Raw genomic sequence first — 14,104 nt, 5'->3', positions numbered from 1 at the left:
AAGACCCATTTGGCCATGTTCATGGGGTCTGTAGAGAGAAAGAGCAGCATGGAAACCATCTGTAAACACTTCCAGTTTATTGGGTGTGGCAGTAACTGATTCCCCCAGTCCATAAAGTGCTTCATTCATCCAGCCGAATCCCACAGCATCTGCCTCCTCACTCAGCCCAGAGTCCCCACAGCAGTGTCCCAGAGCCCTGCTGCCCCTTCCTCGCCTCTTCAGGCTAACACTGAGTAGGAAGCACCCAAAGAGGCTGTTCCCCTTGACTCCCACTGTGCTGGCCCTGGACTGTCCAGTTAAAGCTGAAGCTGGCCCCTGCTCGGCCCAGGAGAAGGGACAAGCAGGCGGGAGATCTGTCCATACTTGTCACCTTTCTGGCAGCCCAAAGCATGGCTGTGGTGTGGCATACAGGCTCGGGCAGCAGGATGCCAGAGGGACTCTTGGTTCCCTTGTACCCTGGGGAACCTCAAGTTTGGGGTCAGGCACCCACAACCCAGTCAGGGAGTGACTATGTGAGAAAAGGCAGGCTCTACTGCCAGGCTCGGGGCCCTAGAACACTAAAAGCACGGGGGTGGGAGTGAGCTGGAGTGGGAGAGTGGGCCAGTAAGGAAGCAGTTCACATCCAGGTGGAACCTGCTGCCTGACTTCTAGTGGGAAGCGGTCCACACTTTTGACCCTGAGGCCTGGGTACCCAACAGGGATGCCCATCTCCGGTGCTCCTCCACAACTCCTCCTCGCTCTCACCCTCCAAAACCCAACACAAGAAAGGACCTGGAGCCCTCATCCACTGTGGACCTCGAGAAGCCTTGGACCAGGGATCCATAGACAGCACTGGAGTGAAACATGTCCTCCAAAGCACCAAACAAATCACTGCGCACTCATACTTCCCGCCTGGCCTCTAATACACCTCCCAGAATGTCGACAGGCCCTAGTTTGCAGACAAGGCCACCCTCAGAGACCATCCGGCTCCTTGCCAGGCAGTACTGCCAGGCCACAGGGCAGGCCAACCCTCCCACTTCTTTGCTGCTAGGTTAACCCCTAGACTCTCTCAGCACTCAGTGACCCTTCCACACTCCCCTAGACACCACTTGCTGGCTGCAAAAGGCCCTCAGCACTGTGGGCATTGGGCGCAATCCATTCTGAAGCACCCTAACTTCCCATCACCGACCCCATCAACAGGCCATGGGGCAGGCTGGAGGCACACAGACCCCCTGCCCAGGAGCAGGGAGACACAAAGACCACCTGCACAGCCCACAGGCAGCTGCCTGGAGGGAATCAGCTGGGGACACACTGTTTGCAAAGAGGTTTTAGTGAGGCCACAGGGAGCTCTGTTGTGGGCCTTGCCACTAGTGAGGACACATGCCATCCTCCTGTGGGGAGCGTGGTGGTGTCAACACGCTGTGAGGTCCAGCAAAGAGGCAGCTCAGCTTCGGCTTCAGGTCATTCCATACCTTGCTCATCTGCAAGAGAGGGAGGAAGGGAGGTGAGGTGGGCGGCCCCAACCTGGTCCATGTCAAGCCAGTTTCCCGTCCTTTGTCATCTGGTGGCATGAACAGGAGGACACTCACATCACACTTCCTCACATACCAGGCTCCACACCAGAGCTTCTGAAAGTGAAGGCAAATCACCCTCTTCTCTCAATGTGGACCCACCCTCTAGAGGCACAGATGGGGGGATTGTGAGTTCCAGGCTAGCCTGGGTTACAGAGTGAGACCTAAAAATTAAAATACAGGGCTGGGATATAGCTCAGGGTTGGAGTGCTTACCAAACATGCGTGAGACCCCAAGTTTGACCCTCAGCATTGCATACAAAAGAAAGAAAGAAAGAAAGAAAGAAGAAATCTAGTAACTGCTATACAACAGGATGATCCTCCTGCCTCCATCTCCCAAGTACAGGGATTGCAGATGGGCACACTGTAGCTGGTATATGCGGTACTGGGGACGGAACCCTGGGTACTGCGCATGCTAGGCAAGCTGTCTACCCACTGTGCAGGTTGACTGGCCTGGATGCTGTGAAAGCTACTGGGCAGGCCAAGTACCAGGAACTCTAGCAGACCAGAATGTCTACCTTGAATCACTGAGACTTCTCACCCAACGTGGACCGTCCAGCTACCATGTATCTCCCAAGCCCCACAAGTTAATGCCCCCTGGCATACCTCTGTGTGGTCCCTGATGGCAGGGACCAGCTTGAAGGAACACAGCCTCTGCCCATCACTTGTCATCACTGCCAAGCCATGCCGGCTCCATCAGTCTGTAACCATGACACCCAGGCCAACATACGGCAGCTAGTGGAGTTGTACCTTCATGCCATTTTGCAGATCTTAGAAGGACACAGGTCCAAAGAGTATCTGCATGGCTTACATACAGCCCTGGGTTTGGATCCCCAGCATCACATAAGCCAGATGTAGGAGGCAGAGGCAGAATATCAAAAATTCAAAGTCAGTCCTTACTTGGCAATAGAGATGCTTACTGCCAACCTGAAGACCTAAATTCAGTCCCTGTCACTAACAGAGAGCAGACAACCAAATGCCCTCTTGCAAGGAGATGAGGCAGCAGGAGGCAAACGGGTCACCTGGAAAACCAAGGAAGTCAAGCTTGGGAAGATGGGTGTCTGTGTGTGAGGGGGCTACATGGGGCTACAAAAGCAGATGTGTCACACTGGCCCTCCAAATCCTAATCAGAGAAACCCCATCTTGCAGCAAGCCACCACGTAGCTGCATGCCAGGCTGAAACCAAACAGGCTGTCTCTCTCTCTCCCAAGGCAGGCTGGTGCTTTCTAGACTGGCAGGATTCTGATGGGGTGAGGACAGAACACACAGACACAGAACGCCCGCCGGCTCTGAGTGTGTCCAATGCTGTCTGACCAGCGCTCACCTCTGCAGCTTTGACATTAGGACTCTGAAGCCAGGTTCCTCTGTAAAGCAGAAACTTGGGAGGGCTAAAGTGATCGCCATATAAATCTGAGTTCAGATGTCCAGCACCTAAGTAAATGCCAAGTGGCCGTGGTAGCCCACAAAGGGAGACAAAAGATCTCCTGAGCAAGCTGGCTAGTTAGCCTGAGTTCAGGCTAACTGCATATAAGGTGGGGAATGTCCAGGAAGAGTATCCATATCAACTCATGACCTCCACACACATATGCATACAAAAAATAAAAAGAACAACAACAAAAGGGGGGATGGGCAATGTCCCTGGGAGTGGTGGTTCATGCCTTTAACCCCAGGACCCAAGGAAGCAGAGGCAGGCAGATCTCTTCAACTTTAAGACCTGCCAGGTCAATCTACATAGTGAGATCCTGTCTCAAAAGGGGGCAGGAGACACTTGGAAGATGGCTCAGAAGTTATGAGTACCTGCTGCTCTTGCACAATGCCTAGGTTTGGTTCCCAGCACCCACATCAGGTGGCTCACAACCACCTGTACCTCCAGTTCCAGGGATCTGACACCTTGTGGACTCCTGCATACATGTGATACCCATAAAGTCATGCATAAACATAAATAATGAATAAATCATTTTTTTCAAGATTTAAAACAGGGACTTAGTTGTTGGGGAGTTGGTAATGGGAGGGAAGTGTAGCTGGCTGTCTGCAAACATCCATTCTGTAACCAGCCCCCAAAGAACTCATCTTACTCACCACAATGAACGACAATCAACATTAACTGGGCTTTTCTTACCACCCCAGTTGTGGGGTAGCCATTTGTTTTACAAGCATTAGTTTTACACACACACAAACCCAAAAAAAATCACACAACCCAGGAGTTAGGCACCATCTATGAAGTGCTGCCCAGCCCCAGCTGGTAAAAATGAGCAAGAGTGGCAGACACAAGCTGAGGTCCCAGAGCTTTAGGCCACTCACACAGAAAGAGCACCCCAGGGCTTTCCATGACTAGAGTATTCATAATGATTCTTCCTCCAGTGGCTCCAGCAGCCACACCTAGAGGCAGCTGATAAGGAGCTTCTAGGAAACCCCTCTGTGGTACAAAGTGTTCCAGCCAAACTAACCCCTAGCACCTCTTCCCCTCAGCTGTAGGACCTGGAGATTCTGTGTGCTTTCCCTGGCTACTAGAGTTCTTCTAAAAGGAATGAACCCCTGATGAAGAGGCAGTGACATCTTTCTGATGCCGCTCACAAGGTCTCAGTGTCACCATTCTGGCCACACGAGACGCTGGGAGACCAAGGAACTGATCAGGCCAATGGGTACCAACTCCATTCTCTCGGTCACTGACTGCAGGCCACAAGCCAGGCAGCTGAAAACAGGATGACATTAGTGACAGTGGGGGCAGGGGTGGCTCACCTCCTTGTGCCCTTGGATCTGGGAGTTCACGAAGGCCCCCAGGATGTGTGAGGTGAGAGGCAGGTAGACGTGGACGAGCTGCGTCTCCTGGTGCAGGCAGAACAGGGAGAAGTAGTTCCGGAGCTCCATAGTCTGGAGCACGTTCTCCTGCTGCAGACAGAGAGCTGATCTGTGCACCGGACCCTCGGATGTGGGGCGAAGCATCTGCTCTGGGCCCGGGCGCTGGCCCCTGCCCTCACATCCACAGAAGAGAACCCCAAGGAAATGCAAGGCCAGGCACACAGCTGCAGAGCCCCTACGACAGCTCCCACTTCCACCAGACCCCAGCCCTGCTCTGGACACCCCCGGTCCCTAAGCTAACCCAGCTCACCAGGAAGAGCCGATGGAGCAACTCCAGATGCCAGGCCACCTGCACCCCACAGCTGCCTGCCACCTGCTCACCTCCACGATGCGTGACTCCAGCTGCTCCACGGACTCGGGCTCTCGGCCATGCGTGGCGCTCATCATCTGCCTCTTCATCAGGCCGTACTTGTGCAGTGCCCGCTGATGCTTGTGAAGCACGCCCTTCTCATGCCGCTCACACAGGTCCTGCGGGGAGGGAGGCATGCTCACCTACTGCAGCGTACCCTAAAGGGACCCAGAGCCGGGGAGCTCTGGACACCTTCAAACACTGCCATCTCCCATCTGAAAGGAAGAAGGACAACAAGGGGAGAGCAGAGGCAGCCAGTAGTAGGGCTCGCTCACGCTGACTGGCGGTGAGCAGTCAGGGCCCTTTTGAGGACTGGCTTGGGGAGGGGGAGGACCTGAGTGTGATTCCCAGGACCCACAGGGGAGAAAGCAAGAGTTGATTCCTGCAAGCCATCCCCTAACCTCTGCACATGCACACGCACAGACACACAAATTAATGCAATTAAAATAAGACAGACACATACATACACACTGGTTCAGAGCCAAGCCCCACTCACATCCTATCTGGCTCAGGCTAGTCTGGGCAAGGGCAAACTGCACTACCCCAGGCCCCAAAGAGAAATTTCCCTTCAAGGAAAGGATTTGTATAGTTGAGGGCCCCGAGGCAGCCCCAAACCTCAGACTACTGACACTACCAACTCCAGACAGCCAGCGTCTTACTGGTGGTAAGACAGTGTGCCCAAGAAAGACAAATTGGCATCAATTGTTATGCCCAATCAGAAATCTAACGAGATGCCAGCTATGGTAGTACATGCAAGAAACACAAGCCCCTGAATGGCAGAAGCCACGGGTTACCATCTCAGTCATCAGAACAAATTCTTCTAAAACATCCCCTCTCTGGAGTGCTCTTCAGTAATGAAGGTTTCTCTAGCTCCATCAAGTGGTCCACCCCTCTATGGATGCTGCACACTCTGAAAAGTTGCTCGGCCATAAGCTCAGCCTGGCTTCCCGGAATCCTCGCACATGAGAAGCAGTAAAGCCCCTGCATGGACCAGGGCCCCAGTCACTCACAGAGGGCCCAACAGTCATACATACTCATCTTGGTTTCTACCACATACTACAATTATCTCCCCTCAATTTGTGATCTTTTCTGGGGTGCTAGTAGAAGCCCTGAGCAAGCCTAGGGGACCCTGAAGCAGACAGGTTTCCTTCTGGTCAGGTGTGACCAGCGCCATCTTGAAGTAGAGCAGCTGTGACGACGCACATGAGCTCCTTACGAGATCATGCCTGCTGGCACTCCCTCATGGAGGATGGGGGGACTTATAGGATCCCCCCAAGATTAACTACGAGGTAAAAACGGAATAGGGAGTGGGACTACACTTTAGTGGTACAGCCAGCTATGAGCCCACGCTCGCTTCTGGAACCAGTCCCATAACTTCAGCAGCTGGATGTAGGCAGACCCTCTCTCCTGGTCTGTCAGTGAACGTCTGGGGGGAACAGATGCTTCTTTGCATCTCTCCTCAGGAAAAGTCACACAAAATCACAACAGTCCCTTTCCTGCATAACCTTAACCTCACATCCTTCAACAATCCCCAAGGTCGCTTTCAGACAGAATGCTGGGGACTCACTTTGTAGGACTGCAGCAAATCCAAGAAGAGGTTCAGCTTCTCCACCACATCATTCTCTTCCTTTTTACCCTAGGAACAAGGGTGAGTTAACCAACATGCAGCACCCAGGGCCCAGCATCCACCTGGGAACTCACCCCATACCTAACCACAGTTCAGAGAACAGGGGTGAGTTAAAGTTAACCAAAATATGCCACCTAGAACCAAGCACCCCCTGGAGAGCTCACTCCCCAACCACAGCCTGGCAGGTCAGGCTTCAGGAGGCCCAGTTTCCCATGGAGGGCCCTGCAGGTCCAGGCGGCAATGTCCTCAAACCTGGCAGTTATGAGGACAGGAAAGCACCTTCTCCACTCCAGATATGTCTCCCTTAGGCTTTCCACATGCAGTGTCTCCCAGGTAGGACAGAGCCACACCTCATGCTGTCCCAGCAGCTCTGCCCAACGCTGAACTGCTTCTCTTTGAAGCTACGCATGTCCAAAGGGAGACAGACGGAGGAAGGATGCTGGGAGACAGGCACTTTAACAACAGGGAAAGAGGTCTGGAAAGGAATATGGAGAGACCAGAGAGGTCTGGCATGGGGGAAGCATGAATGAAGTAGTGAACCTAGACATTGTGGCACTTCCAGGGAACACGGGGTAAAGGAAGAACCGCAGAGGAAGCTAGAGCATGGGGGGATGGGACAGAGGATACAGGCTCGGGATGTTGTATACGGGCAACATGATAACTGTGAGGGAAAAGCCCAGTGCCAAAACTCATCCATGGTACCTTGAGGACAAGGATGAACAGTGGCCCAGATGCTGCCTGGCTTCCAACATACATGCAGCAGAAGCACTCTGGAGACACATGGCAGCCATGTGCATACTGCCCATATATGTGCACATACACATGTCCCAGGTAACACATGCCTTAAGCTCCTAGTACTCCAGCAGCAGCCAAGAGATATGCTCACCCCAGAAGCCGCACATCAACTTGTGCACGAAGAATCATGTGGTAAGAGGAGGCAGAAGACTGACAGGAAATGAAGACATTTTGATGGAAACACAGGATCTGGACTGCGAGTCGGATGTGGCCACCTCAGGGGGACTCTGGATGTCCCCCTAAGCTTAAGGTCACTAAATCAGGGGGTTCCCAAGTAATTCAGTCTCAGGACTGCAGCCAGTTCAGATACTAGGTAATAAGTTCCAGGAAATTAACAGGTGAGCCAAAGGTTTTCCAAGTAAGGCGAGAAGCTTGGAGAGGTGGCTCAGACAGCAAAATGCTTGCCATGCAAACACGAGGACCCGAGTTCAGATTCCCAGCACTCACATAAAAAGCCAGGCATGGTACCATGCGTCATGTAATCCCAGAGCTGGGGCTGGGGGCAGACAAACCCAGGAGCTCGAAAGCTTGCTGGCTATCTGACCTAACTGAACTGGAGAGCCCGAGGTTCAGTGAGATACTCTATCTCAAAAAGTAAGATGGAGCTGGGTATGGTGGCAAACTCGAGGGGCTGAGGCAGAGGGATCTCTGTGAGTGCCGGGCCAGCCAAGGATACACAGTGAGACCCTACCCAGATAAACAAAGAAACAAATACCTTTTTAAAGAAAGGAAAAAGATGGAGGAGCTAGAGAGATGGCTCAACAGCTAAGAGCACTGGTTACGTTTACAGAGGACCTGGGCTCAAAACCTAGCACCCATGTGGCAGCTCAGAACTGACCATTTCAATCCCACGGAATCCACTGCCCATTTTTGGCATCTACTGGTACTAGGCACTCACATGGTTCAAAACATTCATACACATAAAATAAATTCATTTTTAAAATTAAAAAAAGATGAAGAATAACATATAGACACATGATGTAAACATCTGGCTTCTACACAAATGCATACACATGAATACATCACACACATGATAATGATTTTAAAAAAGTGGGGGTGGAGCTGGAGAGATGGCTCAGAGGTTAAGAGCACCGACTGCTCTTCCAGAGGTCCTGAGTTCAATTCCCAGCACCCATATGATGGCTCACAACTATCTATGATGAGATCTGGTGCCCTCTTCTGGCATGCAGGCAGAACATTGTACACATAATAAATAAATCTTAAAAATAAAAACAAAGCAAAAGAAAGGGAAACACCAGCTGACATAGTCATCCTGGCCTACTCGACATTCTGGGGCTTTCTCCCTGCTATAGTAGGAAAGGGGATTCTGACTCACTGGCCACCAAATCCCATCTGTGTGTGTAAGACCTGATCAAGGGGCTGGAGAGATGGCTCAGCAGTTAAGTGCACTGGCTGCTCTTCCAGAGGTCCTGAGTTCAATTCCCAGCAACCACATGGGTGGCTCACAACCATCTGTAATGAGATCTGGTGCCCTCTTCTGGCCTGCAGGGACACATGCAGACAGAACACTATACACATAATAAATAAATAAATATTTAAAAAAAAAAAAAAAAAAAGACCTGATCAAAAACAAGAGGTAGCGGAGCTCTGTAAGTTCGAGACCAGCCTGGTCTAAAGAGAGCCCCTGACCATCCCAGCACATGCCTTTAGGAAAGGTAACAGCACAGCATCTGGAGCCATTGATTCCTCCATAGGTAGGAGCACTTGCTAGACAAGCATGTGCATGTAGACCTGAACTCAGATCCCAGTGCTCAGGGAAAGCTGGGGTGGCCGCTTGCACAACTGTACCTCAATGCTGTGAGGCAGGGACAGGAGGATCAGTGGGGCTTGTTGGCCGCCTGCCTAGCTCCAGGTTCAGTGCAAGACGCTGTTTCAAGGAACAGTGCACAATGATGAAGAGAGACCCCCAACATCCTCTTCTGACATCTGCACACTGGCATGCACACCAAGCTGGGCATGTTGGTGCACACCTGTAATCCCAGCACTCAGGAGGCTGAGGCAGAGGACCACAAGTTCAAGGCCAGGCTTGGTTACAAAGTCAGTAGCAGCTCAGCTTCAGGAACAAAGTGAGAACCCTGTCCACCCCCCAAAAAAATCTAACACTCTAAACTAAGCAAAACAAAATTCCATTAACTTCAATGTACCTAAGGAATAAGAGGAAAATCAAAGAAGCAGTACATCCCCCCCCCCCAAGTTAAGTTTCAATAAAGATCTCGAAAATGTTAAAGAAGCACAGGGCTGGGGGGAGCCTCAAGGTACTTATTCTCACCCAGAGCTCTGGATGCATGAACTTCAAGATGGAACCAGTTGGCTCGGAAAGGCCCTGGGCAGAGACTGTTGTCCAGTACTCTGAAGAATCACAGAGCCTGACCCAAGGCTTCCCAATGTGTACAGAGGCCTGCCCAGTCTGTGACAAACGGCTTCATGCATGATTCTTGAACCCACACTTGGAGGATAGCTACACTTATAAAAAACAAAGTAGTCTGGGCTGGTGGGAGGGCTCAGCCAGGTAGGACGTTTACTGCCAAAACCAACAACTGAGTTCAATGCCCAGGCCCACGTGGGAGGAAGAGGACTGACTCCCAATTGTTCTCTGGCCTCCACAAGCACACGTATTTAACAAAGAAAATAGTTGACAAGGGCATGGTGGCACATGCTGTAGAGGTGTGCATGTGGTAGCAGAGGCAGGTGGAGTTCCAGACCAGCCAGGGATGCATATAGTGAGACCTTGTCTCAAAAAAAAAAAAAAAAAAAAAAAAAAAGGAGAGGAAAAAAAAGAAAGAAAAAAAGAAAATAGTTGGGGCCATTGAGGGGACTCAGTGGTTGAACACTCCTGCTGTGAAAGCAAGCCTGATGATAAACCGAGTTCAACCCCCAAACTCACACCAAACATCTGGTTAACTCCAGGGTCGGAAACAGAAACGGGAAAACACTTGGAGGCTCTCAGGTGACCACCCAGAGTATACAGCGCTGCGGACATAAGAGACCCTGCCTCAACAAAGGAGAAGGGAAGAGAGAGGGGGCTCTCCAAAGTTGTCCTCCGACCTCCACACATGCACTGTGTTACACCCAGGCCAGTGCCCATGCAGATGCATGCACACACACATGTGCAAACAAAAAATAAAAAAGGATGGAAGATAAATTGATGATCTAGTTCGACCCTCTTACACCCGAGGTCCAAGGGCCAAAGTTACTACGGCAATGTCATGGCATACACACTACAAAGCACAGGCCTTGCCCAAGCCCCTGCCTCTCCATCCTGGCAAGCCCCTGACACCTCAAGCCTTGGCCCTGTCTACCTTGGAGAAGGGCACTAACAATGAGAAGGAATAAACTTACATTGATTAAGAGGACTAATGAGGTGGCTCAGTGGGAAAAGATACCAACCTTCAGAGCTGAGTTCAATCCCCAGGATCCATGCCGTAGGAGACAACCCGCTCCTGTAAGTGACCTCTGACCTCCACATGCACACTGTGGCACACATGCACCACCCCTCCCATACAATAAATAAGTGGAAGCTTAAAAACTAGGGGGCTAGAGAGACAGCTCGGTGGTAAGAGCACTTGCTGCTCTTGCAGAGGACCTGGATTCAGTTCCAGCACCCACACAAGGTGGCTCACAATCTACTGAAAGGCCATGTCCTGGTGATCTGATACCCTCTTCTGACTTCCTCAGGCACTTGCACACATGTGCACAAACACTTATTATACAGACACAGATGCATACACATAAATAAGATCTTTTTTGAATTAAAAAGGTGAAAGATACCAACACTGAGGGTTGGGGAGACAGTATAAAGTGCTGGCCTTGCAGGGATGAGGACCCAAGTTCGAACCTCAGAGCCCACATGAAAATTGAGGGTATAATGGCTCTCACTTGTACTCCCAGTGCTGGGAGATGGAGACATGAGCATCTCTGGCCTAATTGGTGAATTCCAGGGTGACAAATAACCCTGTCTCAGAAGAGGTGGATGGCATCTTTAAAGATGACATGTGAAGTTGTCTCCTGACCTCCAGTCACCTGTGAACACACACATGTGTACCTATCTGTACACACATTAGGAAAACACAGGCACATTTCTAAAGGGCACACACCGGCTCTGGGAGGAAGAAAATCAGGGACTTTCCACACAAGCAAAGAGGTCAAATTCCCTCTTCAACAGAAACCTCCTGGGCCCTGAGCTTCCAGTCTCTACTGAAAAACTCCCCCAAGTCCCCAGCAGGTGCATCACTCCAGACAGGCAACTGAAATGCTCTGGTCCTGAGCAGGGCTTCAATAAAGATAGCAACTTATTTATAACTGCAGCTTGAGTGGCATCCCAGACAGCGCCAGCTACTCAGAAGGCAGATGCAGGAGGATTGTAAGTTCAAGGATAGACAACTTAGTGAGACCCTGTCTCAACAATAAAGACCCAAAAAGTAAAAAGAGGGCTAGTGCAGTAGCTCTGTGGCTGAGCACCTTCCTAGAATCCCCCAGTGAAGGACTGGGGTGTGACTCAATAGTAGAGCACCTGCCTAGAATCCCCCAGTGAGGGGGCTGGGGTGTGACTCAATAGTAGAGCACCTGCCTAGCAACCCCCAGTGAGGAGCTGGGGTGTGACTCAGTGGTAGAACACCTGCCTAAAATCCCCCAGTGAGGGGTTGGGGTGTGGCTCAGTGGTAGAACCCCTGCCTAGAATCCCCAGTGAGGGGCTGGGGTGTGGTTCAGTGGAAGAGCACCTGCCTAGAATCCCCCAGTGAGGGGCTGGGGTGTGGCTCAGTGGTAGATCACCTGCCTAGAATCCCCCAGTGAGGGGCTGGGGTGTGGCTCAGTGGTAGAGCCCCTGCCTAGAATCCCCAGTGAGGGGCTGGGTGTGGCTCAGTGGTAGAGCACATGCCTAACATGTGCAAGGCCCTTGGTTCACTACACACAACAAAAATAAATAAATACATTTGAAAATAAGAAGAGTTCCTGCACACACAGCGGCAGAACTTTTTGAGGTTAAGTGGATACAGAGGAGGAAGTTCTGGGTACTGGGCACTTAGTTATTATTCCAACGGGTTAAATCACTGGTTGCCGCGCACAAGCTGGCACAATGGGAAGTATGTGGTCCATCCAGAAGCAAACTGCAAGCTCAGGCCTACAGTGCCAAGGACAGATCCATTTAACCTCAGTAACGCCAGGCCTGGGGACAAGGACCCGATCTGTTTTTGTCACTAGCGGCCTTCTCAGAAGCATCAATGGCTCACGGGGAGCCGCCCAGAACAGATGGGCACAGGCAGTCTCCACTCAGAGCTCTCAAAGGCAGGCTAAGCACAGGGTGCTCCACCGCACAGGACAGCGTTCAGGGACAGGGGACCCATGGCGAAGGGGGCCACTCACCTGCTGAGCGGCCTTGTCTGCAAGCAGTGCGAATTCCACCGACAGGCCTTTGAGTGCGTGCTTCAGGGAGCCCCAGGTGCTGAGGTGCAGCGCAGCCCAGGAGGGCAGAGGGGTTGTGTCTGAGCCTAAAGCACTGTGGGAACAGAACACACACTCGCCTGCCTGTCCCTCCCCTGGGTGTGTGTTTCCAGGAGGGTCAGGGCTCCAGGGAGGTAGCTGATCCTCCAAAGGTTCAGTAGGACCTTTGGGAGTAGGCGAGGAAGGCAGCAGCTCTCGGGGCCCCTTCAGACCCAGGAAATCACTGCTACTGCCGACACCACCCGAAGCTCTGTGTGCTGGTGGAGCTTGGTCTGCCACTGGCTGCCCTCACCAAGGCAAACAGTTTTGGTTTTTTGGTTTTGTTTTTTAACATTTGTGTTGGTTAATACTGTCAACCTGGGAGGGTCTGGAATCACCATGGAAACCAACCCTCTGGCAAGTCTACGAGGGAGTTTGTAGACTGGGTTAACTGAGGTTGGAAGACCCACACACCCCTGGTCTAGGAGGAAGTGAGCTGAGCCCCAGCATCCATCTCTCTCTGCCTCCTGACTGCAGATGTCACATGACCAGTCGCCCCCTGCTCCTGCCGTCATGCCTATCATGCCTTCCAACCACGATGGACAGACAGTACCCAGAAACTGAGAGCCAATTCACACCTTAAGTTGCCACTTCCAGGTGCTTTCTCACAGCGGTGTGGAAGGTGCCAAGGAGACTACTGGATGTGCAGCCATGGGAGGTGTGCAAGGACCCCAGAGCCCTGCATAATGCCCCTCCACTGCTTCCTCCTGCCCCCTCCCGCCACCTGTGGATCTACTCTTCCCCTTCCTGCAGTGCAGTGGGTCAGGATGGTAGGCAGACCCAGCCCCCCACCTGATTCATGCCACAGTCCCTACAGGGCCACATGCCTGAGCTCCTTCCCGAATATGAGAAGATCAGCAGCGTTGTCGATGGCCCGGGATGCGATCCGCTCAGCTCTGTCTCGAAGCTTGTAGAAGCTGTTGTAGACATTTCGAATCAGCTCCCGACTCATGGCAAACTGGGTCTGGATGTCAGGTGGGAGGAAGTCCTAGAAATGGGTGGCAAGAAAAGAGATAGTGGCCTGCTGCTTACTCTCAGAAAGAGGAGGACATCCTGGAGCCTGCCTGCTATAAGCCGAACCCCACTCCCAGGAGATCGATCCAACAAGGACAGGCGGTGGATAATGGTGTGACCCCCACCGCCCAACACAGGCATGCTGAGGATCATCAAGGGTTAGCACTACCGTTCTTCTGCTTAAAAGGGGGAGGAACACCCAAAATCAGAAAACTACCTTGGCCCTAGCAGCCAGCTTACAGTTCGTGAATTCATCTCCCACGCACTGGGCCGCCTCCTTGAGCTTGTGCTGAACATCCTGAAAGAGAAAGAGGGAGCTTCACCCTCTGCTGTCGGCCCCGGACCTGGCTGAGAACAAGCGAGCTCCTTAGAAGTCCAACAACGAGAGAGCTAGGTGGGTGATGCTTGTCTG

The 14,104-nt window shown here is 52.0% G+C and overlaps 1 protein-coding gene across 1 annotated transcript in view; it reads right to left on the bottom strand.

Annotated features, from left to right (window-relative positions):
* Nucleotides 1–60: 60 nt before the first annotated feature.
* Snx8 (sorting nexin 8) overlaps nucleotides 61–14,104 on the bottom strand; it is a 51,425-nt gene continuing 37,381 nt past the window's right edge. The window contains exons 5-11 of the mRNA XM_036172340.1: nucleotides 13,910–13,990; nucleotides 13,506–13,666; nucleotides 12,562–12,694; nucleotides 6,325–6,393; nucleotides 4,730–4,876; nucleotides 4,289–4,438; nucleotides 61–1,460 (exon numbers count right to left, since the gene is read on the bottom strand). Coding sequence (XP_036028233.1) covers nucleotides 1,347–1,460; nucleotides 4,289–4,438; nucleotides 4,730–4,876; nucleotides 6,325–6,393; nucleotides 12,562–12,694; nucleotides 13,506–13,666; nucleotides 13,910–13,990 — 855 coding nt within the window. The 3' untranslated portion in view covers nucleotides 61–1,346. The remainder of the gene's footprint in view (nucleotides 1,461–4,288; nucleotides 4,439–4,729; nucleotides 4,877–6,324; nucleotides 6,394–12,561; nucleotides 12,695–13,505; nucleotides 13,667–13,909; nucleotides 13,991–14,104) is intronic.

Source organism: Onychomys torridus, chromosome 22, assembly GCF_903995425.1.
Source record: "Onychomys torridus chromosome 22, mOncTor1.1, whole genome shotgun sequence".
Lineage (NCBI taxonomy): Eukaryota > Metazoa > Chordata > Mammalia > Rodentia > Cricetidae > Onychomys > Onychomys torridus.
The sequence above is the reverse complement of the archived record's forward strand: the minus strand, read 5'-3'. Positions and strand labels throughout refer to the sequence as shown.